This window comes from Lemur catta, chromosome 8 (assembly GCF_020740605.2).
Source record: "Lemur catta isolate mLemCat1 chromosome 8, mLemCat1.pri, whole genome shotgun sequence".
NCBI classification, from domain to species: Eukaryota; Metazoa; Chordata; class Mammalia; order Primates; family Lemuridae; genus Lemur; species Lemur catta.
The window spans coordinates 30,287,817-30,313,374 of NC_059135.1; the positions used below are offsets into that span (position 1 = coordinate 30,287,817).

Sequence of the window (25,558 nt, forward strand, 5' to 3'; positions counted from 1 at the left end):
AAAGGAAACAATCAACAGAGTGAAGAGACAACCTATAGATGAGAGAAAATATTTTCAAACCATTTATCTGATAAAGGGTTAATATCCAAAATACATAATAGCAAGAAAACAACTCCATTAAAAAATGGGCAAATGATCTGTTATGATTTGAATGTGTGTGTTCCCTCCAAAATTCATGTTGAAACTTATTCCCAATGCAATAGTATTATGAGGTGAGGCCTTCAGTAAGTGATTAGTCTACAGGGGCTCTGCCCTCATGGATGGGAGTAATGCTCTCATAAAAGGGCCAGAGGGAACTAGCTAGGCCCTTTTGTTCTTCCGCCCTTCTATCATGTGAGGACATAATATTCATCCCATCTGCAAGAAGCAACAACAAGGCACAATCTTGAAAGCAGAAACTGGGCCTTCACTAGACACTGAACCCACTGGTGCCTGCATCTTGGACTTCCCAGCCTCTGGAGCTGTGAGAAACAAATATCTGTCCTTTATAAATTGCCCAGTCTAAGGTATTTTGTTATAGCAGCAGGAATGGACTAAGACAGGACTTCAATAGACATTTCTAAAAAGAAGACAAATGGCCAATAGATACATAAAAAAATGCTCAATATCACTAATCATCAGAGACATGCAGGATAAGACCATGGTGAGATATCATTTCATGCCTGTTAGAATGGCTATTATGAAAAAGACAAAAGATAAGTGTTGGTGAGGATATGGAAAAAAGGGAACACTTGCATACTATTTGTGGAAATATAGTACAGCCATTATAAAAGATGGTATGGATGTTCCTCAAAAAATTAAAAATGGTACTACCATATGACCCAGCCATCCCACTACGGGGTATGCATCCATAGGAAATGAAATCAATGTGTTGAAAGGATATCTACACTCTCATGTTCATTGCAGTATTATTCACAACACCCAAGATATGGAATCAACTTAAGTGTCCATCAAAAGATGAGTAGATAAGGCCAGGCACGGTGGCTCATGCCTGTAATCCTAGCACTCTGGGAGGCCGAGGGGGGCGGATCGCTTGAGGTCAGGAGTTCGAGACCAGCCTGAGCAAGAGCGAGACCTCGTCTCTACTAAAATTAGAAAGAAATTATCTGGCCAACTAAAAATATATATAGAAAAAATTAGCTGGGCATGGTGGCACATGCCTGTAGTCCCAGCTACTTGGGAGGATGAGGCAGTAGGATCGCTTAAGCCCAGGAGTTTGAGGTTGCTGTGAGCTAGGCTGACGCCACGGCACTCACTCTAGCCTGGGCAATAGAGTGAGACTCTGTCTCAAAAAAAAAAAAAAGATGAGTGGATAAAGAAAATATGATATATATACACAATGGAATACTACTATTCAGCCTTAAAAAGGAAGGAAATCCTGTCATTTGTGACAATATAGATGAACCTGAAGGACAATATGCTAAGTGAAATAAGCCAGATATGGAAAGACAAACACTGTATGATCTCACTTATATGTGGAAACTAAAAAAGTTGAGCTGGGTGCAGTGGCACATGCCTACAGTCTACTTGGAAGGCTGAGGCAAGAGGATCACTTGAGCCCAGGAATTTGAAGCTGCAGTGTGCTATGATCATGTCTATGAATAGTCACTGCACTCCAGCCTGGACAACACAGCAAGATCTCGTCTCTAAAAAGAAAAAAAAATGATAGGAGCTACAATATTCTCTTTACATTTTGTTTAAAGAAGTCACAACTTCATGTAGCTAGAGAATCAAATATTCTGAGATCCAGAAAGGTTGGTAACACGACTAGCTCATACTGGAAGTTGGAGCTGTGTTCAAAATTCATCAATTCTGACTCCAGGCCATTATTATTTGTAATATGTTTACTTGTTTTAAATTTGTAATGAGTTGTCTTAAATGTCAAATTAAGTTCCTTTGATTTACTGTAGTGTGATCAGGGTAATAGTAGACATGGACGTGGCTTCCTGGGCAGGACTGTCGGACTGACATGCTAAGACATGCTTGTTTCTGGTATGTATCACTCATTTGTTAGTACTTTATGTTCAAATTCAAGTCCAAATTCTCTCATTTACTGAATCGCCTAAAACATCCTTCAGATGGCCAGTATTAGTCATCAAGGCCAGTCCTGGAAACTTGAACTAATTCCAACCCAGGTCTTCTGACTCCAAAGCCATTACATTAGTTTGCCTCCAGCTTTGATGATATTACAGCAACCAATGATGCGATTTGAAGATAGCATTTATTTATTTTACACAGGAGTTTTGAGGAAAAAGTCTTTGGGCTTGGAAAATCTTTTCAGTTTGTAAATGCTTCTCAATTTTTTCCATGTTCCCTCATAATAATCCTCATGTTTCCAAAAGAAAATTTAATGTCAGTGATTAATCTCTATAAAATATCTTCATTTCACAAAGTACATTTTATTTTAGCCAGAAGACCAGGAGCAGGATCCAGGATAGCAAGTGATAAAGTCCCCCTGCCCCAGTTTAAAGCAGCTTGACATGTTCTACAACATGGACAAATCTTGAATATATAAGTGAAATAAGCCAGAAAGACAAATATTGTATGATTCCACTTGTATGAGGTGGAATAGGATTCTTATACCTAGAACAGGCAAATTCAGGGCCTGGGAGGGAGGAGAGATGGGGAGTTATTGTTTAATGGGTGCAGAGCTTCTGTCAGGGATGATGAAAAAGTTCTAGAAATGGGTGACAGTGATGGTGGCACAACAATGTGTATATACTTAATGCCAATGAATGGTACATTTAAAAATGGTTAAGATGGTAAATTTTGCTATGTGTATTTTACCACAATTTTGAAAATCACCAAAGAAAGGAAATATACAAATGACTACGTTATGACTATAGTATGACTATAGTACTACATAAGGGACATAAAACAAAGCACATCATGGTGCAAATGAGGTAGAGATAAATAATGAATAAAGAAATGAACCACACACGCACACAAAGGCACCTTGACACCTTAGGAATCTGGTTGCGGATGAGCATGATAAATAGTATGCTTCTCTCATACTAACACAGAAAGCCTCTGTTTTATCAGACTGCTATGAAAATGTAGTGTCTTATCTTCAGTTGACAAAGGTCCAGGGCCAAATGGTAGAACTAGAACTGGAGGTGGCAAGGCAGGGACGTGGCCAAGTAGAAATTGCAGAAATCATCCTGGGAGGTTGACACAACAGTAATAATAGGGCCAGGAGACCCAAATGTCATCAATGGGACGGATTCATGGGTTGCTGTGGAATCAATAGGGGGCTTCCTGACCGCGCATCCCCAAAGGGCTCATACCTGTGGCAGACACCACAGTTTCTACAACCTTAATATATGGCTTAATATTTCAGAGCAGATGGACTGCTATATTTGTCTGTAAGGCAAATTTGGTTCAAAATTTGAAATGCAGATATTTCATTTTCTTAAAAGGAATTATTTTCTTACCTCCCAGATCTTTTCCAGCTGTTCAAGGATGTTGGAAACCCCAGGAAATAAAGGTTGACCCTGGAACATTTCAATAAAGATGCAGCCTGCACCCCTAGCAAAGGAAACAAGAATAAACCCGACACTTTCAAAGAAATCACACATGCAAAACTGGACTACTAGAATTTCTCCTCCTGAGAAATACTTTAGGGACAGTTAAATAGGGACTACATGATATTAAAAGTCTTGGGCCAAAAACCAGTCCCTGTGTCAAACAAAAATAAAAACAGCCCACAGCTTTTCGTTAAAATGGAACACAACCAACAGTAGTTAGGAACACAGTATAGTTAACCAACATTTTAGGTCATTCAAGCTCATTTTATGAGAAGAGGGGAAAGTACTGCATCCCCAAATTGCATACCCCTTTTCACTGAATCTAAGATGCTGTCATTGTAAGAAGCATCATTATTTTATGTTATCATTAAGAAACAAAAAACTGCAAGTTAAACTACAACGTGATCAGAATGTTTATTTATACTTATTGAAAGGGCTGTTATATGTTTAATTAGACATAGATTGTTTTATCATATATCATATTTGTACATACAAATTTAAGCAAAATAAATTAGTTTAGGTATTCCTAAAACATTTTCATATTCAGCATCTGACTTAGACTCTTCAATGTCTATGTTTACCATAGTATCATCCTCTATATTAAGAGTTTGGTGATGCAGCAATTCTTAAAATAATCCATAAAAGAACTAAGAGTCATTGGTGCTAGGCTCCTAAACTGGCTTTGCAGTTAAGTAGCATTAGCTTACTTTTGACTCCTGCCTAAAGAATGTTGCTAAACATGTCTGATTCACTCCTTCTACACAACCATTTGCTTCCTAAGGGTTAAAAAAAGAAAAAACAAAAAAAAGCTCTCTTGCTTGAATTGCTTGCAGGGTTTAATTCCAAGTCACTGACACCCTTGGCAAGGTTGTTTTTTTTTTTTTTCATTATGCAAGTTTTGATGCCAGTTCATTTGATGTTCACACATGTGCAATCTGAACTAGTCACAACTACATGAGGCCTGGCTGGTGTCTATTCTAAGATGCTACTGATTGTAAGATGCATCTTGATTTAACAGACAATGTGCATTTTTAAATAGATTAAATAGAGTAAGATGTAAATTTTATTTTCTATGTGATTAAACTGGAGGGTAATTCCCAAGGGACAGGAAGGGGTAAGATTTATTTTGTTTATAATGAACATTTTTATTCTCATAAGTCTTTTGGACTGTAGTGACACAATCATAGTTCACTGTAGCCTGCAACTCCTGTGCTCAAGCAATCCTCCTGCCTCAGCCTCCTGAGTAGCCAGAACTACAGGCACGTGCCACCATGCCTGGCTAATTTTTATATTTTTTGAGATGGGATATTGCTCTATGGCCCAGGCTGGTCTCAAACTCCTGGCCTCTGGAGATCAAAGTGCTGGGATTACAGGCATGAGCCACAGCACCTGGCCACATAAGTCTTTTGAATGTTAAAAATGGTTCAGGTGACTGATTGCAGACGTTATCCTCATAGTCTCAATTTTTTTTTTTTACTCCAAATCCCTTTCACTATAATTCATAATTTTGCAAACTCCCTTAATCATTTTGCCATTTTTGTATGACAAAGGAGGGAATTTAAGTAAAACATCTTATTATAATCATATTATTAAAGATTTATTATCTTCTTTTTTTCAATGATGTTAGGAATACTGTATATGATCAAGTTTATTTAAAATATGGTCTTTAATATTCATATGTGTTTATTATATATGATAAATTTTTACTTTTTCCATATGACTGTAGACAGATGCTATTTAATTTACTTTTCATTGATTGTATAAGAGAAAGCAGATTTCTTGACAATCAGGTTTAAAAACAATTTTTATCTTGTGTCTAGTTTGGAGACAGAATATGTACTAAAGAAAGATTGAAATTGAATTGTATCTTATCATATCAAAATAGACAAAAGCTGTTTTCATGATCTAATATTTGGTTTGAACTTAGTCAGCTGGCTTTTTCTTAGGATCTTGGGGGGAAAAAAAAAAGATACCAGACTGAATTTTGCAAGATTTTTTTTAACTTCAAAAAAACAGGTTGTTTTCATTCCCAATTTTTAAAAAGCCAATTTGAATACAATGGCCACATGTTTTTCTCTCCACCAATTTTTGCTGTATAAGAAACATCTTGATATGCGCTACAAGAATTTTGATCTGACAAATGTAACTCATGACTCTGGTAAAGAGTATCTTGAGGTGAATTTATAGAATTATTGTTATTTTAAAGCTTCTCATTAACTGGTATTGTGACTTGTATCTGTGTTCTTTTTGCTTCCTGTCTTTAAAACAATAGATGTAAAAAGTATAAATAAGAGGATGGGTAAATTCACACCTAACAGGTACAATGCACACTATCTGGGTGATGGCCACACTTATAACTTTGACTCAAACGGTACAAAAGCAATTTATGTAACCAAAATGTTTGTACCCCTGTAATATTCTGAAATTAAAAAAAAAGTATAAATGAAACAATATATGAAGGAGAATAAAAGTGATGGAATACTGTGAAATGGTTACAACCATCCTGGTTGCTAGCAATGGTGAGCTGAGAGGCAGGCCGACTGAGAAACCTAGTCAGTGAGCACCACCAAATGGTCTCCACCCTGCCCCCTGCCTTCTCCATATGCACTTGAAAGAGCTCAGACCATTTTGTTTTGAAGTGAAAAATAAATGTGTATGTATAAAACATATATGTAATTGGTTTATTACTCAGTTATAAAATAAAAATAGAAATATATTGGCTTTTAAAGACCTAAACCAACCCTCCATCCAGTTCCCAAACACCTTTCAGATATCCCAGGGGCTCACAAACCACTAGAAGGCTTGAAGGCATTTTAAACAAGGTTCACAACATACAGTCATTCCTAGATTTAACCTGTAGTCCACTTTCTTTTCTTCCCTAAAAGGCTTTCATTGCCTAGAAAAAGCTTGTTGCCTTTTCATGGTGTCTTTTGATATTAGTGGCTGTAGCAAAACCAAGAAGGCCTTTTGTTATACAATTTCTTAGTGTCCTTCACCTTATACACCACTAGGATTGTTTACAAAATTATGTAAAGTATACTGGCAAAAACTAGAGCATTTAGGCTATTATGCAAAGTACTATTATACAAAGTAACATAAGAGGCTGGGAGTGGTGGCTCATGCCTATAAACCTAGGGCTTTGGGAGGCCGAGGTAGGAGGATCATTTGAGGTCAGGAGATTGAGACCAACCTGGGCAACATAGTGAGACCCATCTCTACAAAAAATATTTAAAAATTAGCCGCTCAGGTGCTCAAGGTTACAGTGAGCTATGATCGTGTCATTGCACTCCAATCAGGGCAACAGAGCAACACCCTGTCTCAAAAAAACAAAAACAAAAACCAAAAGATGTTTGTGTTACAGAGATAAAATGCTAATATTTGGTTTATATGGTTGAAATTCTCCATTTACACTTTAAGGCAGGATGAAATCTTCCTTATCTAACAAATCCAGAGTCTTAGGTTACTCACTATATATATATATATATATATATATATATATATATAGTTACTATGTATATACTGTATGTGCATGTGTGCACACTTGTGCATGCCTTTAGCACAGTTACATGACAGACAAAATCCCTAAATCAATTATATTTCAGTACCTGAAATATGAGTAAGTAAATAAATATCAATGCACTGATAACAAAATAAGACTGCACATTTTAGGTTTGAAAGATAAAAGATGTTTTCTAGGTATAAGCATTGTTCTTTAAAAATGATACAATTTATCATTCTTTTTTAAATTTGTCTTTTAGAACTGTTTTATTTTTTAATTTGCTTCTTAAACTTAAGAATACGAGTTATGTGGCTATCATCTATTTTGCCTATCTCAGGCTAGCCTTAAGCAAACATTTTAAATATTCGGAACATTCAGGTCCGGATAGGGAACCAGCTCCTATTTCCTTTTATTCTTCCGTTTTGTTCTTAAATCTTCATTCCTATGGTTCCTCTTACCCTACATATCTTTAGGCTTCTCAGAGGATTTCTGCTCTGTGGAGAAACCCTTGGGGCAGCCCATGTAGATGAAGGGGAACTTCACATGCAGGAGAACAAAAAGACCAGGTGGCATCAAACAGTGAATCCTTCCAGAAGAGAGGGACACACTGGGCCATTTTATTACTCCAACTGTGGTTCTTCGGTCAAGTTAGAGGAGGCAGCTTACATGTTTTTTGCTTTTTCTGGCTCTCTTTCTAGCTTTTCCTCTATTCTGAGCATGAACAAATTCTTACATAAAAGAGAAAAAGATTCCTCAAATTCCTTAGGCAATCCCTGGAGGAAAAAAAAACATCTCAGGAGTTTTAGGCTTTTCAGAGGTGCAAAGAGCATATAAAAAATGTTGTTGGGAGGAATGAATCAGTATTTCATTTTTTACTGCTGAAATGAATTCAGAACAACATAATATATGGCAGTGACATGACATTTCCATTTGCTTTTCTCTGGATCACTCTTTATATTTGGAAGTTTGCAGTGAGAAACCTGTCAGTAAAGAATCTCTCAGGCAGAAACAACTTTCCACAGTCCTAAAACTAGCAGCTGCCTAAAGTCAGTACTGAATAGAGGACCTTGTGTGCCAAAACAAATCCTTCTTGAAAACTCAGTGTACTATGTACAACATGGATGAAACTTGAAAACATTATAAGCAAAATAAGCCAGACACAAAAGGACAAATACCATATGATTCCACTGCTTATATGAGGTACCAGGAATCGTCCAATTCACAGAGATAAAAAGCAGAATAGTGACTACTAGGGGCTGAGGAGAGGGGATGATAGGAAATTATTGTTTAATGGGTACCGTTTCAGATGATGAAAAGTTCTGGAGATGAATAGTGGTGATGGTTACACAACAATGTGAATGTACTGAATATCACTGAATTGCACACTTGAAAATGGCCAAAAATGGTAAATGTTATGTATATTTTAACATAATACAAAAAAGTAAAAAAATAAAAAACAACAGTGTAATCACCCTAAAACATTGAGTTTTTCTCACTAAAGTCCCTAATGGAATCTTTTAAGGTCTGAAAAGGTAGCAGAAAGGCAGAAGAAAAGACATTGGGAGATTAGAGAACATTGGTTGTAAGCATTGGGAACAACTAATATGTCCTACTTGCACGTTTTCCGTAATTAACCAGAGCCCCTGTTCATTTGCTCTGGGCCCCCCACGGACACTGCTGCCACCAGGCTTCTTGTGAAGGAAAGGCTCTTGCATTGCCTGTTATAATTGGTTTCTCTAAGACAAAGGGGCTAATGCTCACCCACTGTCCTCTGCCTCCTACAAAGGCATTCAGTTTGGACCCTATGGGGTTGCATGGCCTAGCAGAATAGGATTTTTCTTTCCTTTTCATCCTTTGTTAATTGGAAATCTTCTCCCTACTCAGTCCCCTCTTATCACTCTGAAATGAAAGAGAAAAAAATAGGGGGAGGAGAATCTCAATGTAAACACCCAATATCTAGCAATTACTTTGAGAGTGAATAAATACAGCAAACCCAATGGAAGATGCCTATTGTTCTATTTCTAGATTACATTTTTAGTTTTACCAGGCAAACAACAATAATAACGGAATGAATAAGAGTAATGACAATAATTTTAACTTACAGTTAAATTTTTATATCATAAGTGTCATCATTATTCATGGATAAATTCATGAAACACTTAACAATTTTTTGTATAAGCTGTAAAAAGTTCTTTAAGGGAGACTTAAAGAACTGGTAGATGAGCTGAAAAAATTACCCCAAATGTAGCACAGACAGTTAAGGAGATTAAAAATATGAAGGAGAGAATAAGAGAGATGGATAATAGAAGAATACAGTCTAATAATATTTCTCTGGAGTTTGAGAAAGAGACAAAACAGAGACAATATTCAAAAAGGAAATGGCTCATGAAACACATGAATTCATAAATGGAAGAAGCACGCTATACACCAAGCGGGGTAAGTAAAAAGAAATCCACACTAGACACCTCATAGTGAAAACTGCATAATAAGAAAGGCAAAGAAAAATTCTGAAAAACCTCCAGAGAAAATGAGAGATTGCCTGCAAAAGGAAGACAGTAGGGCTAAAAGCAAACTCTTCAATAGCCATAATGGAAGGCAAAGCAGGAAACTGCATTTTTAAAATTCTGAGAGAAAATAACAATCTAGAATTGCATCCCCAGCAAAACTACCTTTCAACAATGAGGGTTTATCTTCGGAAAACAGTTTGCCATGTACAGGCCTACACTAAAGAAAATTCTAAAAGATTTATTTCAGGAGAAAGGAAAATTATTCCAAAAGTGAGATTTAAAGTGCATGAAGGAATAATGAACAGTTTTGAATTTATTTGCACTTAATGAAAATAGCGTCAGTCTGGGAGCGGTGGCTGACACCTGTCATCCCAGCACTTTGGGAGGCCAAGACAGGAGGATCACTTGAGGTCAGGAGTTCAAGACCAGCCTGGGCAACATAGCAAGACCTCGTCTATAAAAAATTTAAAAACTAGCTGGGCCTGGTGGCTTGCATCTGTAGTCCCTGCTACTCAGGGAGGCTGAGGCAGGAGGATCGTTTGAGTCCAGGAGTTTGAGGTTGCAGCAAGCTATGATGACACCATTGCATTTCAGCCCAGGCAACAGAGTGAGACCCTGTCTCAAAAAAAAAAAAAAAAAAAAAAAAAAAAAAATCCAAGGAAAATTAGTTAGCATATCACTGCCAAAAACAATTAAACAGACATGGGAAAAACATATCGTATACAAAAACCAAAAGAAAAAATAAACAATGAAATAGACTTATAAGAACCTTTGCTTTAGATGTGTAAGACCTTAGAGAGAAAATTATAAAACTCTATTAAAAGTCATTAAAGAAGAACTAAACAGATGGAGCAATATATCATGTTCAAAAATTAAAAGACAGGCCGGGCGCGGTGGCTCACGCCTGTAATCCTAGCACTCTGGGAGGCCGAGGCGGGTGGATCGCTCGAGGTCAGGAGTTCGAGACCAGCCTGACCAAGAGCGAGACCCTGTCTCTACTAAAAATAGAAAGAAGTTACTTTTAAAAATATATATAGAAAAAAATTAGCCGGGCATGGTGGCGCATGCCTGTAGTCCTAGCTACTCGGGAGCCTGAGGCAGAAGGATTGCTTGAGCCCAGGAGTTTGAGGTTGCTGTGAGCTAGGCTGACACCACAGCACTCTGGCCAGGGTGACAGAGCGAGACTCTGTCTCAAAAAAATAAAATAAAATAAAATAAAAAATAAAAAAAATTAAAAGACAGTATTATATTACAAAGATGCTAATTATCCTCAAAGTGATCTATAATTTCTATTCCAATGAAAATCCCACTAAGATTTTTCATGAAACTTGAAACACTGAATCTAAAATTTATGTGAAAAATCAGAAAGGAAAAATAGCCAAGACACTAGTGAAGAAGAAGATGAAGTCGGTGGGCAGACTTGTCCTACAATATATTCACTATTATCATAAGCTTTAGAAATTAAGACAGTGTGGCACTGGTACAAGACAGTCAAACTGACAGAATAGAGAGTTCAGAAACAGACCTATGCATTTATGGAAACTTGATATGTAAGAGATTTGGCACAGCACATCACTGAAGAAATTGGGGTGAGACAACTGTTTAGCACGTACAAAAGTCAGTTTCAATGTATTAAGGATTTTAAATGAAAGGAAAACCTTTACAACCTTTAAAAGAACATATTGGACAATATCATTCTGACCTCAGGGAAAGGAGTTTTTAAATAAGAAACAAAAAGGGCAGGCCGGGCGCGGTGGCACGCCTGTAATCCTAGCACTCTGGGAGGCCAAGGCAGGTGGATCGCTCGAGGTCAGGAGTTCGAGACCAGCCTGAGCAAGAGTGAGACCCTGTCTCTACTGAAAATAGAAAGAAATTATCTGGCCAACTAAAAATATATATAGAAAAAATTAGCCGGGCATGGTGGCGCATGCCTGTAGTCCCAGCTACTCGGGAGGCTGAGGCAGGAGGATCGCCTGAGCCCAGGAGTTTGAGGTTGCTGTGAGCTAGGCTGATGCCACGGCACTCACTCTAGCCTGGGCAACAAAGCGAGACTCTGTCTCAAAAAAAAAAAAAAAAAAAAAGGGCTAACCATTGGAAAAAAAAGATTTATAAGGTCAGCAATATTAAAATTAAGAACTTTGTTCAAAAAGACAACATCAAGATGTGAAAACATAAGCTCTGAACTTGCAATACACATAACTGATAAAAGATTAGTATCTAGAATATACAAAGAACTCCTATAAATCAATAAAGAAAGAAAGGGAGGGAGAGAGTCAGAGAGACCAACAGAAAATGAACAAAAGACATGAACAAGTATTTAACAGAAGAGAAAACACAAATGGCAAGTAATTCATGAAAAGATGTCCAATCTCATCAGTAGCAGGGGAATGCAAATTTAGATTACAACATGATACCATTCTATCCACTTGATTAGCAAAAATAAAGAAATCTGATAGTACAAAGTCAGTGCAGGTGTGGATAAGGGACTATGATACACTACTGGTGTATCAATTGTTACAACCACTTTGGAAAACAATTTGGTGCTACTTTATGAAGTTGAACATTCGCATACCCTGTGACATAGCAAATCCATCCTTAGATGAGTACCCTAGAGAAATCCTTAAATATAAATACCAAGTCTGTTCTAAATAGGAAACAAAAACAAAAAAAAACCCAAATTAAATAATTGAAATGTTCACCAATAGGAGATAAAGTATAGCTATATAGATCAACATGGATGAATCCTAGAAACATAGTTAAGTGAAAATAACTAAGTCACAGAAGACTAAAAGCAATATAATATCATTTTTATAAAAGCCCCAAAGCAGGTAAAACATTTAAAATAATATTTTTTAGAATATAAATACTATTTTAAAAAGCGGTAGGTGAATGCTGACAAAAACCAAGTTCCAGTAAAAGCCCCTCTAGTGGAGGGGCAGGTTGATGGGAAAGCAACACAAGTTGATGGGACAGTATAGATTATGTTCCAGTCATTGCCCAGGCTAGGTAGTGGGTCCATGGAGTTTATTACACATCTTAATATGCCTCAGTTTTCTTAATCATGACACTACTGAGATTTTGGGCTGGATAAATCTGTGTCATGGGAGCTGTCCTTTGTAGGATGTTTAATAGCATCCCTGGTCTCTACTGACTAGATGCCAGTGGTACCCCTGACCCCCACCGAGCTGTGACAAACAAAAAATGTTCCCAGATATTGCCACATGTCCCCTGGGGAGCAAAATTTCCCCTGATTGAGAATCACTGATCTACATATATGTTATATATATTTTTGAATGTGTTAAATATTCCATAATAAAACAAAGTTTAAAATTGATGGGTAGAAGTTTCACTCTGTCTGTGAACGCAACCAGGAAGCCATCATTATGAGCTGAGTAAGCCAGAGCCTACAGAAGGCCTTTGAAGTGACAGTGCAGAGCAGTGTGAGCTGACACTTTCAGCAGGGTTTTGACTAGCAGATGATATTTCCAGAAATGGTACCGGGTATCAGAAATCAATGACACTAGATACTGGAGGAAAATTTCTGCAACCTTTGTTAATTCTTTGGGAAATCTAAAAGCTTAGTTTAGCTTTTTAGGACATTATTTATTTAAAAAAAAACTATCATTGATTTTTGAAAACAGGACTTTGTATTTTTATATAAACCCTTTCTTCTAAGGCATTGAGAGAGCTCCATATATTATATTTCCTTTGAGGAGGTGGCTATGTCTCTAAAGTCCCCACACATCTGAATGTGACCCCCAAATGACAGGGAGGTCTCCAAGAATAAGATCCAGAAAATGTGACACTGCTATTCTAGGATGATGAGTGCCTGAGGTCCCACACTCACTACTGCACCCCATTATCCTGAGAGCCTCCCCGACTGTGTGGTTCTACTTGATAGCACCTATCTGGTTCTTATGCTCACACTATATTTCCACTTAACCCCAGAGAGGGAGAGTTTATTACCCTTATTTTAAAAAATGAAGAAACTAGAAACAAAGAGGATACATGACTTTTTCAAGATAACAGAATCCTGAGTACTTAATTAGAAATAGAATTGGCTGAAAATCAGGTCTCTTGAATCTTAGTCATTATGACATTTTTCACCAGGCTCTGAACTGTGTTTGCATAGACATGTGTGTGTGTGTGTGTGTGTGTGTGTGTGTGTGTGTGTATCTGTCTGTGGTTTGGGGGTGTATGTGTGTTTCTCTGAGGACCAGGTGTCAAGGAGAAAAGGCAAAGGATTGAGGAGAGGAGCCAGAGGAGGGGCGTGGTAGAAAGAGCATCTGATTCAGAAGATCTCTCTGGGTCTCAGTTTCTTTAACTGTAAAAACTCATACAATGATTACAAAAATCAAATGAGATGTATATTTGAAAGCTCAGTGTGCTTCTGTATAAATATTAGTGATTGTCATTATTGGAATTTATTATTAAAAATATAATACAGATGATAAAGCCACCCTCATGGGCAGGATGACTCACATTTTCTTCATTTTCTTGGCACTCACGCTTACCATATGTCCAGCTCAGAGGAATATTCAGTGGCTCCCAGCAAAGCATCAGGAGGCCGGTACCAGAGGGTTACAACTTCTGAAGAGTATGTTTGGCTGGGAATGGACTTGGCTCGAGCAAGACCTGCCCAAAGAGGAAGAACATAGAACCCATTGTCCTGGGCCTTCCTGAGGAGGTGCGGTGATGCACTGCACCAGAGAAGTATGACTGGCAGAGTAAACAACATTTAAAAAATAACACACAAACTTTAGGTGCTTTTAATATATCTACTCACCGTCTGGACCCTGTGTATCACTTCATCAAGTGAATCTCTCAAAGTTTGGCCTGCTTTACAGCTAGATGTGGCCTTGCTGGCAGCTAAGTATGGTCAGGGGACTAAGTTCTTGCCTCCATGATCTGAACAGAGGAGATGTGTGAACTTTCACATCACGCCTTAATGGAGGGGCTTAAGTGTTCTCTTCCCTGTTCTCCTTCCTCTGGGCTGTGATGAGAAGGAGGGGGCAGCCATCTTGAATATCCTAGGGATGGTGGAGCCACATGACAAAAGAAGCCTGGGCCAAGACACATGGGGCCACCACACAAGCTCTGACTGCTTAGGTCAGGACTGTTATGTGAGAGAAAGTTAAGCTTATAGTGTGTAACACCTGTGCAATTTTAGATCTCTGTAACAGCAACTGAACCCAGTTCACGAGTTATATGGCTGTCCCCCCATTTCTGCAGTCCTGGGAACCTCCAGTTTCATATATAAATTGTGGGGACTGCTAATCCAAATTAGTTAGTTTGGTAAGACCCTAGATGAGTGTCTCTCAAGTGCTCCTTTACAAAATGAGAATAGTCTTGTCAGTCAGCTGGTTATCTCAACAGAATTGCAAGATCTATTGTTGTGAAAAACTTTAAGAAATGAGGTAACTCTTGTAGAGAATTGATAAATGAATGTCTGTTAAATGCTTACATGTCAGGATGCAAGCTACTACCTTAGAATATATTACTGCAGCTATAGTACCACCTTTTGACATCTGCTAAACAGAGAAGAATGGTTCTTCAGCTCACACAGAGACAGCTTTTCAACAAATATTTATTGAGCACTTACTATGGTACCAGGCACTAGGGATACAATGATAAGCAAAAATGGACCCAGGCTGCCCTCATAATGCTTACAGTTTAGTGGAGGAAACAAAATCATCTTATACATACACATATATATGTGCATGTGTATATACGTATATATTACATGTATGTGTGTGTATGCATATGTGTGTGAATATAATTACAAATTATGATAAGTGCTAAAATGGAAAGATACAGTGATACTTAGAGGAAATCTGCATCACTTTGATGGTAATAAAAATTTCAGGTACCCATACAGTCATACTTATATACTTAGGCAAGCAGGAGCAAGTGGCTGGAGCTTCCTTTCCAGCAGAAGTCTATGCTACAATCCAGGGTTAACCTCTTTATCATTCTGGGGTAACCTTGATCTATTCTGATAGAATTTGTATATCCATGCAGATTTAGGGAAATCTACTAAGTACAGTTCACTCTACAAATGTCTCTATGTGAAAAATGGCAGTGAGATAGTAGGGGTGTCCAACTTTTGGCATCTGTCTGGATTACAGGTTGACAGAATCCTAAGAAGCTATCAATCTCTCCCTATTTCTTGTCTCACACTTCCTATATGGTAGTTTGATAGCCTGACAAAGCATCATGTTCTTGGGCCTTCAGTTTTCAAAGGCCAGGCCTGGTCAATTCTTTAAGCAACTGCACACAAAGGCATCATTGTTCACAGCCCAGAATGAGACCTGAGGGGCAACTTACCAAAATCAGCCAGTTTGAGCTCTCCCAGGTGACTGATGAGTAAGTTCTGAGGTTTCAGGTCTCTGTGAAGAACGTGTTGGTGGTGGATGTATGCCAGGCCCCGCAAAAGTTGAAACATGAAAAGCTGGAAGAAATGAACACTATATCTAAGAGATTTGAGCCACTATGTGTTGATTTCTCCTCTAAATCAAAAACAGTCATCTGAAAGAATATAGTAAAAATATCTCTTGAGAGACCAAAAATGAAGATTTTACATTTAGAAGGGGAAAAAATGGACAAGGAAAGTCAAGTAATTAGACTATATCCTAAACAAAGGGATTCTGGCTTTTCCTGACATCTCATTTCTTTGATACTGAAGGAATTACCCTTTCTTAAAAATCTAAAGTAAAACTTTGAAGTTTCCTTTGGAACACTATTTATTGATTTAGATGTGAAAGATTTAATTTCTTCCCCCACCGATGAACTTGGCATATAAGATCAAAGTTGACCTGGAAATGGTATTCTAAAGTTTACAGCTGCTTAAGTTTTCCAGGCTCTCTGATATGAAAACCTTTTAAAAATATAACAAGAGGAGACCAGACTGAGAGCTATATCTTTAGATGATATTAGGAAATAAAAGAATCATTATCTTTTTTTTTTTTTTTTTTTGAGACAGAGTCTCGCTTTGTTGCCCAGGCTAGAATGAGTGCCGTGGCATCAGCCTAGCTCACAGCAACCTCGGACTCCTTGGCTTAAGCAATCCTACTGCTTCAGCCTCCCGAGTAGCTGGGACTACAGGCATGCGCCACTATGCCCGGCTAATTTTTTCTATATAGATTTTTAGTTGTCCAGATAATTTCTTTCTATTTTTAGTAGAGACGGGGTCTCGCTGTTGCTCAGGCTGGTCTCGAACTCCTGACCTCGAGCAATCCACCCGCCTCGGCCTCCCAGAGTGCTAGGATTACAGGCGTGAGCCACCGCGCCCTGCCAAAGAATCATTATCTTTTTAAACCTATTTTTAAAGTCTTAAATTCAAAGTTGAAGGGAAATACACAGTACAGATTAAGGGAGAAGAGAGACCAAAAGAAACTAGACCCCCCCAAATAAAAAAATAAATCAAAAGAGAATAAGGTATAAATAGTAGGGAGAAGAAAGGAGAAAGGGTAGTGGTGGTAGTGGGTGGGGGAAACAACAGGAAAAATATATTCTGAAACCCAATTTTAAAATGTTTCATGTGGTTATGAGGCACAGAAACCAAAGACATTACTACATTCCCACCAATATAGAAGCTTAAGGTAAAAAAAGAGTGCTTAGTATTCCAAGTGTCTCTTGCTATTTTCCAGTGCCACTGGCAATTCAGAATTCAAACTCCAACATTAGTGTTTGCAAAGACCTGTGTCAAATGAGAACATACTCTGGAAGTTTAGAAAGCAAAGGACCAGGCCCAGCATTCCTGGGGACACAGGCAAAATGGCAGACACAGAGCAATGTGGAGAAATCCACTTTTTCAATGGCATGTTGGAAACTAGGAACTTTAGCAATGCTAGGACCAGTACTCACCTAACAATGACATGGAGACACTGGAGCCAAGTTAACCAGCAGCACGGCCCGACCGAAGTAGGAGCCTGGGGAATTTATCTAGTAGAGCATACCTGTACTAGTAGCTCCCACTTCAGGTTCATAAGCCATTCAAAAATGTTAAAAATTTCTTATGACTCCTAGTTCAAACGCTCACTGGTTCTATGAGTCTTCCCAGCGTTGTCTCTTCCTGGTGCTTCAAACACACACACACAATGCCTTTTACCATTCACCAAGCCACCTAAGCTACCGAAGCACAAAATTCCTATACTGACATTTAGACCTTCTGATTGGTTACAAATATAAATATTTGTGGAAAAGACAATATAAAGAACCCACTTAAATTCCAGATAAAAGATAAGATACCATAGTATGTGTTTAAAAATATGTTTTTCTATAAGAAGGGACTAAGGAAAGAGGGAGACGAAAACTGGTGAGGGCAGAAGATAGGGAGATACTGACCAGTGAGGGCTATAGCCAGCCTTTGGGAAGATATGCTTGTCCTCATTACAGATAAGAAAACCAGGGCTTGATATAACTTTAAAATCATGTCTAGAAAGAGTTACGGCCAGGACTGAAATTCAGACCTGCCTAACTTCACTACACCATCCTGAGAAATTAGAGAAAAGACAGAAAATGAAAACATGAGAGGGAAAGAGAGTCGGCTGGATGAGTCAGAGACAGAGCTTCTTGTGAGTCGGCTTGAAATGCCTTTCATGTCCGAAGGGCAGACTGTCCTCATAATTAGTCACACCCACCTCCCACCTTCTTGCTGTCCAGCCCCTTTCCTTTCTGCTTCCAGATATGTCTACAAGCGTTTGTAAATGTTAAAGCCCTGCAGTATTAAGGTATAGTATTTCACAACCGGACTTCTCAAAACTGCAGTCTGTGCTGGCTAACCTCACCACCCACTCACTCTTTCATTCTTCCCAACTTGGATTCTTCCTTTGACACTGCAAAAGCTTCACCAATTACTGTATCATAACATAACCAAATCTGATGGTGTCATCTCAGTCAGTATCAAGCCAAACCATGGATGACTCTTTCTAGAATGACTTCCCAGACCCCAGGGGTTGGACTTGTTTCTAACACAATAAGTTTTGGGGGAACAAAATAATTCCACTGGGCTAGTGTCATCTAGGCTAGGAGTCTCTCAAAAACACAATCTGATCAGTCAGCCAACTCCTTACAGGGAAGCCTGAGTCCTTCCACCCACCAGCAATCCCTGGGACTCATTCTATTAGAAATCCCAAACAGGCTAACCTCATGAGGATTCCTGTCTTGTCTTCCTTGGTCACTACTCAAATAAGTAGCGTTTGACTATTCCTTTTCCCCACACCCCCAAAAGCTCATCTGCACACTGCTCTGTGCTTCCTCTGTTTAACCTACTATTCAATGCTCCTCTCTCTCCTATACCTTTTCACTGTTCACTCTCCACTCCCTAAAAGCTCATCTCTGATGAATTTCCTTCTGGCTCCTTGCCTTAAATGAGACCACTGCTTCCCTATAGTATTCTCAAGCAGATGTTCATTTTTCTACAACTTCCTCATATCTTCAATCACTAAAAGGTAGGATATGCTGCCTCCCTTTCCTCAATACCACTTCAAAACCAGTACTTCTCCACACTTAAGTAAAAACCCCTGTCCCTTGGATTCTCATGTTATCCAGCTACATTTTCCTCTACACTTTTTTTCAGTGTCATCCACTGAACTCCTGATCACTCTCCGTCACTCAATGAAGACCTGGGCACCTGGATCACTGCTGTTGCCCCTGTGACATCCGTGCACATGAGAACAAGTCTAGTCAACCTCTGCAGCTCCAGAGGCTGAGCTCCACTTCAGCCACTAACTCCCACAGTCACAAGCTGGATCTTGCCATCATATGGAACTGTTTGTCCTCTGAAATATGAAATTCATCCCCCTATAAAAAGGCATCTGCAATGATCATTTCATTCATTGTTTTTACCATGATCACCAATGCCTTTTCCTCTGAAATCCAAGGGCTACCTCTCATTCCTTATCTTTGCAGCATTAGGCATTGTTGACCATGCCTTCCTTCCTGAATCTCTCTCTCTTTTTGGTCCCACAATCTCCTAACTTTTCTACTACCTCTCTAGTTGTTCTTTTTACAAGTTCCACTTCTTCTACTGATGTCTAACATATTAATATTCTTAGGGCTCTATCCTTGACCTTCTTCTATTATTACTCTATACACGTTCCCTTAGCCATCTTACCCACTGACATTGCTTCAGTGAACAATGGTATTCTGATGATTTCAAAATCTTTATCTCCAACTCAGATCTCCTTTCTGACCTTTATACCCACAAAGTCTGAAGGTCTAAAGTTCACCTGGACATTCTATAATCACCTCAAAGTCAGTGCATCCAAAACATAATTCTCTATATCCCTCCAAAATCCATTTTTCTTCCAGATTCTCTATCTCAGTGAGTGGCACCATTATCCATCTTAATACTCAAAGCCAGAAAAATTATTGCTGACTCTTTGTCAATTCTGGCTAAGTAATTGATCAAATATCTGTCCACTTTCTTCCACCATCATCCCACATCTGCACCACTGTTGGTCTGATTGGCTTCACTGTCAAGACTGGAACCCTGACAGACACCAGCATTTAGGGAACGAGCAGAGGAAGAGAAGTCTACTATGTGAACAGGGGGAAGGAGGTAAATAAAAACAACAACAAAAAAATGTGGGGTCAGGGGAATATAACATTTCAAAAAAAAAATATTGCCCTCCTTCCAATCTATTCACTACACTGTAATCAGGGTGAACTTTATAAAAAGTAAATCTGAATCTATCACTTCCTTGTTTAAAACCATTTAATGTTTCTTCATATGGAATAGCATGACCATGATATTATAAAATATGTATTTGGTCTTCAACCTGTTTCCTGGCATACAATTCCTAAAATGTTTAGGATTTCCAAAGTGATATCTTTTGAATGCTAATGAGTTGACCAGTGGCTGGTCTCTAGGTAGCTTTAAGATGGGAGCTGGTCCCCTGAAAGACCAAGGCATGATTAGAGGATTGGGACTCCCTACACCCTCCTCAGGAGAGGGCTAAAGGACTGAAGGTTAAGTTGATCACCAATGGCCAATAGTTTAATCAATCACGGCTATGTAATTAAGCCTTCATAAAAACCCAAAAGAACAGGGTTTGGAGAGCTTCAGAGAGCTGAACACATGGAGGTTTCTGGTAGGTGGCGCGCCTGGGAAGGGCATGGAAGCTCTGCACCCTTTCCCACGTGCCTTGCCCTATGCATCTCTCCATCTGTATCCTTTGTAATATCCTTTACAATAAGCCAGTAAACATAAGTGTTTCTCTGAGTTCTGTGAGCCACTCTAGCAAATTAATTGAATCCCAGGAGGAGGTCATGGGAACCCCAATTTGTAGCCAGTCAGTCAGAAGCAAAGGTAAATAGCCTGGAGCTTACAATTGGCATCTGAAGTGGGGCGTGGGCAGTCTTGGGGACTGAATCCCTCAACCTGTGAGATCTGATTCCATCTCCAGGTAGTTAGTGTCAGAATTGAATTGAATTAAAGGACACCCAGTTGGTGTCCTCTGCAGAATTGCTTGCTTGCTTGGTGTATGGGGAAAGATCCTCACACATTTTGGTCATAGAAGTATTCTGTGTTGATTGTTGTGGTGTGAGAGCAGAGGAATACCAGTTTGCGCTTTTTCTACTCAGAAGGCAAAGAAGCGTCCTTCATGTTCTGGCTCCTACTTACCTCTCAAGTCTTGTCTCTAACCACCCTTAGCTCTGTTAATTACCTTTAATTACCTCTGCATTACCTTCAGTTCTAGAAATATATCATGTCTTCTCTGGCATTCCAGCATTTCCACTGTTGCCTCCACCTTGGGAACTCAACTCATCCCTACTCCCACTTGCTTTGATTGGATAAGTTCTTCCTCTGTGTCTCCCTCCGTTTATTAGTGTATCCCTCCCAAATCCTCAAAGTCCTTGCAGACAAGAGTATGATTTGTAACTGTATTCCTTGTCATACTCTCGACCACGCCCTTCTCCTTGAAATTGTTTCTTCCCTGAATTCCACAACAATAGATTTTTCTAGATGCTTTACCTTCGTAAAAGCTGCTTCCCTGCATTCCCTGCTGTCCTGTTCCTCTTCTCATCCTCTAAAGACAAAAGTTCTATCAGCACTCCTCCCCTCTTTGTATACTTACTCTTTGGTTGTCTACTCTCTTGTCTTGTAAACTCCACGTGCCAATTACCCTCAAATCTCTGTCTCCAGCTCATTTCTCCCTCCTGAGCATCAGTGTCCTCTTCAGGTGCCTGCTGGCTCACTTCCCTTGGCATATCCCATCTCAGCTAGGAGTTCAGCATGTCTAAAACAAGACTCCTCTTTCTCTGCAAACCAACTTCTCCTATTTCTGGGACTAGAGCTATAATTTTCCCAGTCAAACTCAAAATCAGGTGTGTTTGGCTCCATCCTTTCCCTTCTTTTGTTCATGTTACCAAGTCCTGGCTAAACTCTTCTTTGTTACTTTTTTTCACATTCTTTTCCATTCTGTCACTGTCATAATTTAGGCCTTTATTACTATTTTCTTTTGAGACAGAGTCTTGCTCTATTGCCCAGGCTGGAGTGCAGTGGCCTCATTATATAGCTCACTGCAACCTCAAACTCCTGGGCTCAAGCGATCCTTCTGCCTCAGCCTCCTAAGTATCTGGGACTACAGGTGCCACCATGCCACCTATTTCTTGTAGAGATGAGTTCTCATGATTGCTCAGGCTGGTCTCAAACTCCTAGCCTCAAACGATCCTCCCACCTCGGCCTCCCAGACTGCTAGGATTACAGGCGTGAGCCACCACACCTGGCTTCTTACCTAGATCCTTGCTACTCAAAATTTGGTCCTCGACCAGCATAATTTGCATCATCTTGGATCATGTTAGAAAGGCAGAAGCTGAGGCTCAACTCCAGACTTACTGAATCAGATCCCCAGGTCATCTGTCTGCTCACTGAAGTTTGAAAAGCACCAGTCTAGACCACATCAATAAACTCCTAACTGGAATCCCTGACTCTAGTCTCTTCTTCCCTTTAATCCATCCCACAGACCACAGTAATATAAATTTCCTTCCAATCATGTCATTCTCTCTCAACTCAAACCTCTTTAATGACTTTACTATCTAATGAATAAAGTCCACATTTTTAGAAAGCGAGACTCTTAGCCACCTACCCAATCTATTTCTCCAGACTTGTGTATCCCATTTCACTAGGATATTCCATATTTTAGGCCAACAGAACCAGAAATGCAGTATGGCATAGTGGAGAAGCATCTTAACCAAGAATCACTTTTAGCAATGGCAAAAGCTGGTTCTATAACCTCAGGCAAAATGCTTGTCCTCTGAAACCTTGAATTCCTCTTCTGCAAAATAAAGAATTCAGATCACGTCAGTGCTTTAAAGCTTTTTTGACTGCAATCCAGGGAAACAAATACATTTGTATCCAGTATTCATATCTACACATAAATATAAGTAGAGTTACAACTGGAAAAAGATTGCACAAAATAATACTTACTCTTTCTAAATGCAATGCACTCTAATATTTTCTATTCTCTTCTCATCTATTTATTTTATTTTAAAAAATCCTGGTTGCTAACCACCAAATTGATTTCATAACCCACTAATAAATCAGAACCTGCAGACTGAGAAACACTGTGAGCCTGGGCAACATAGTGAGACCCCATCTCTGAAAAAAAAATTATCTAGGTGTGGTAGCAAATGCCTGTATTCCCAGCTACTCAGGAGGCTGAGGCAGGAGAATCGCTTAAGCCCAGGTGTTCAAGGCTGCAGTGACGTATGATTGCGTGACTGACCCCGGCCTGGACCAGAGAGTAAGACCCTTTCTCTTAAACAAAAAAGAAAGAAAAACACTGTGGTCCCTAACAATCCATGACTTTGGGTCCTCTTCCTTGAACACATCCTCTACTTTCCTACTCTGTATTTTTGCTAAAAACATTTCCTCTCCCTATAACATCTTCCCCTATTCCAGCCTCTTGAAAGGCAGTGATCTTTTAAAGTCTGAAACCTCTTAAAACTGGAAGGTATTTTTGACATCTTTGGATATCTACAGTACTGGGTCTTACTTCTTACTTGGCATTAAACATAAATGTCTTATAATAGTATTGGTGTATATTTCCCATCTCCTGTTTTGAATGTAAGTCCCTTGAGGGCAGGAATCATGTCTTCTATGTCTTTTTTTCACATACTAGCACAGTGTCTAGTATGTAAGAGTCACTCAGGCCTGAAAATCTTCTCACTTTCCCATAATCATTCTTTCTCCATCTTCTATTTAATCAACACCTCTGGGTCCTTGACCCTTCTGTTCTCTCTGTGGCTATCAGCACTTCCTTCCCTCAGGTTAGACTCAGTCTAGAAGCCACTGACCAGCACTTTACCCTCTCTCCTGACAATCTGCTCAACTCTCTTGCCCAACTGCCTTTTCGTCTCTGAAACTCCAACTCTGAATCAATCCAACTGTCTACTTTCTCTGCTCCTCTATTCAAATTGCTAAACACTGCCATAAAAAGAAAATCTCATGATCATGCAGGTAATTTAATGGTTTCACCCTTACCAGGGTCCTTAACACACTACTGGATATTCCTTCTTGGTTTCCCTAGTTATTATAGTTCTCTTTCCCAGTTTCGACACAGCTATTTCAAATTTTTTTTACTCTCCTCAATCCCTTGCCCTCAAACATTCCTTTCTAATTCCCTACTTTCAAGACTAGGTTAGGCCCCCTTACTATGTGTTCCCATAGTATTCCTAGTTACCGTGGCCGTCGGCCTTAGCTCTTAGCTTTTCACTGCCTATTTAAGTCTACATATCTTACCGGACTTTAAGCTCATTGAAAATAAGAAACACAACTTATTCATTATTGAAACCCCAGAACTTAATTAGCACTAAGTACTCAATAAATATTTCTTCAATGAATGCATAAATGAATACATAAATAAATATAAGTTAAATGAATAAATATGTCTTATACAAATTTCATATGGTTAAAAGCCAATCAATTAATTAATGCCAATAAAACCTTAGGGAATGAAAATTATGAAATATAAGTGGTTTCTAAAATTTATAACAGATGTAGAATTATAGCTAGTTAAATTTATTATTATTTCTATTCTAATGACTGGAAAAGTGGAAGTTAATCCCACATATAGGATAGGATCTGCTAGAATAGGCAATGCAAACTTTATCATAGACCACTGTAGTCTGCCATGAAGAAGGTATTTATTTTATGATTTATGTTTTCCCTATACTGTAATCTCCTTAATTGGCTTGTACTTCTAAAGACACATTTGCTTGATGCCAATGACTGACAGTACTAGGCTGCCCAGAAAACAGCTAGACATTGCTCTGTATCTTTGGGGGCAACTCTTTTTCTTTCTTTCTTTTTTTTTTTTCTTTTCTCTAGAATATCACTAATGTCCATCTTCTTATTTAGTATCATGGGACTTTGTGATGGCAGTCTGTTTCAAAATTCTTTTCCTCCTTTTCTGGGTAAGGCAGAGGAGAATCCTGACCCTCAATGTACTCACTCTGACATTGTGAGGATGAAGCCCTCCTGGATGCTGAGACATATACTGGGCCAGGTCTGTGTGCTACATGAAACAGCAGAGAAAGAGAAGAGAGTGAATTTAGTGGTGTTTGGATAGTATCCTAAAGCAGACCATAGACTTGACTGTCTGAAGATATTACGAAGTTCAGAATTTTTGAGAATAAGGTGCACAAGGAACATAACCAGGTTTTCTGAGACCCTGCTGTTAAAGTCAAACACAGTGTGTCTTTCTAACTGGCTGCTCTTAGAAAGAAGCCTGTTTCTCCGCACAAACAGAGATGCTCATTTTAAACGACTGGCACTGAACACGACAACACAGGAATTTTTCACTCTCCAAGTATCCTTGGAGGCAAGTCAAGTACACATACCTTATGATTTCTGTCTGCTTATTTGAATATTTTCCTTCCAAAAAGACAAAATGAGTTATTCTTTAGTAAGCTTATATACAATTTTTAAATATCTTGTGATTTATATCTTTATCGTCAATCAAAAAATGTTGGGTTCTGCTCAGATACTGATTAAAAACAGATTAAAAATAAGTGCA

The 25,558-nt window shown here is 38.8% G+C and overlaps 1 protein-coding gene across 3 annotated transcripts in view; it reads right to left on the reverse strand.

Annotated features, from left to right (window-relative positions):
• Positions 1-25,558, reverse strand: part of CDK15 (cyclin dependent kinase 15) — a 75,159-nt gene that overhangs the window by 33,521 nt on the left and 16,080 nt on the right. For all 3 annotated transcript variants that reach the window (XM_045559719.1, XM_045559718.1, XM_045559720.1), the window contains exons 6-9: positions 24,995-25,057; positions 15,861-15,984; positions 14,048-14,168; positions 3,435-3,528 (exon numbers count right to left, since the gene is read on the reverse strand). In XM_045559719.1, the coding sequence (XP_045415675.1) occupies positions 3,435-3,528; positions 14,048-14,168; positions 15,861-15,984; positions 24,995-25,057 (402 nt within the window). The remainder of the gene's footprint in view (positions 1-3,434; positions 3,529-14,047; positions 14,169-15,860; positions 15,985-24,994; positions 25,058-25,558) is intronic.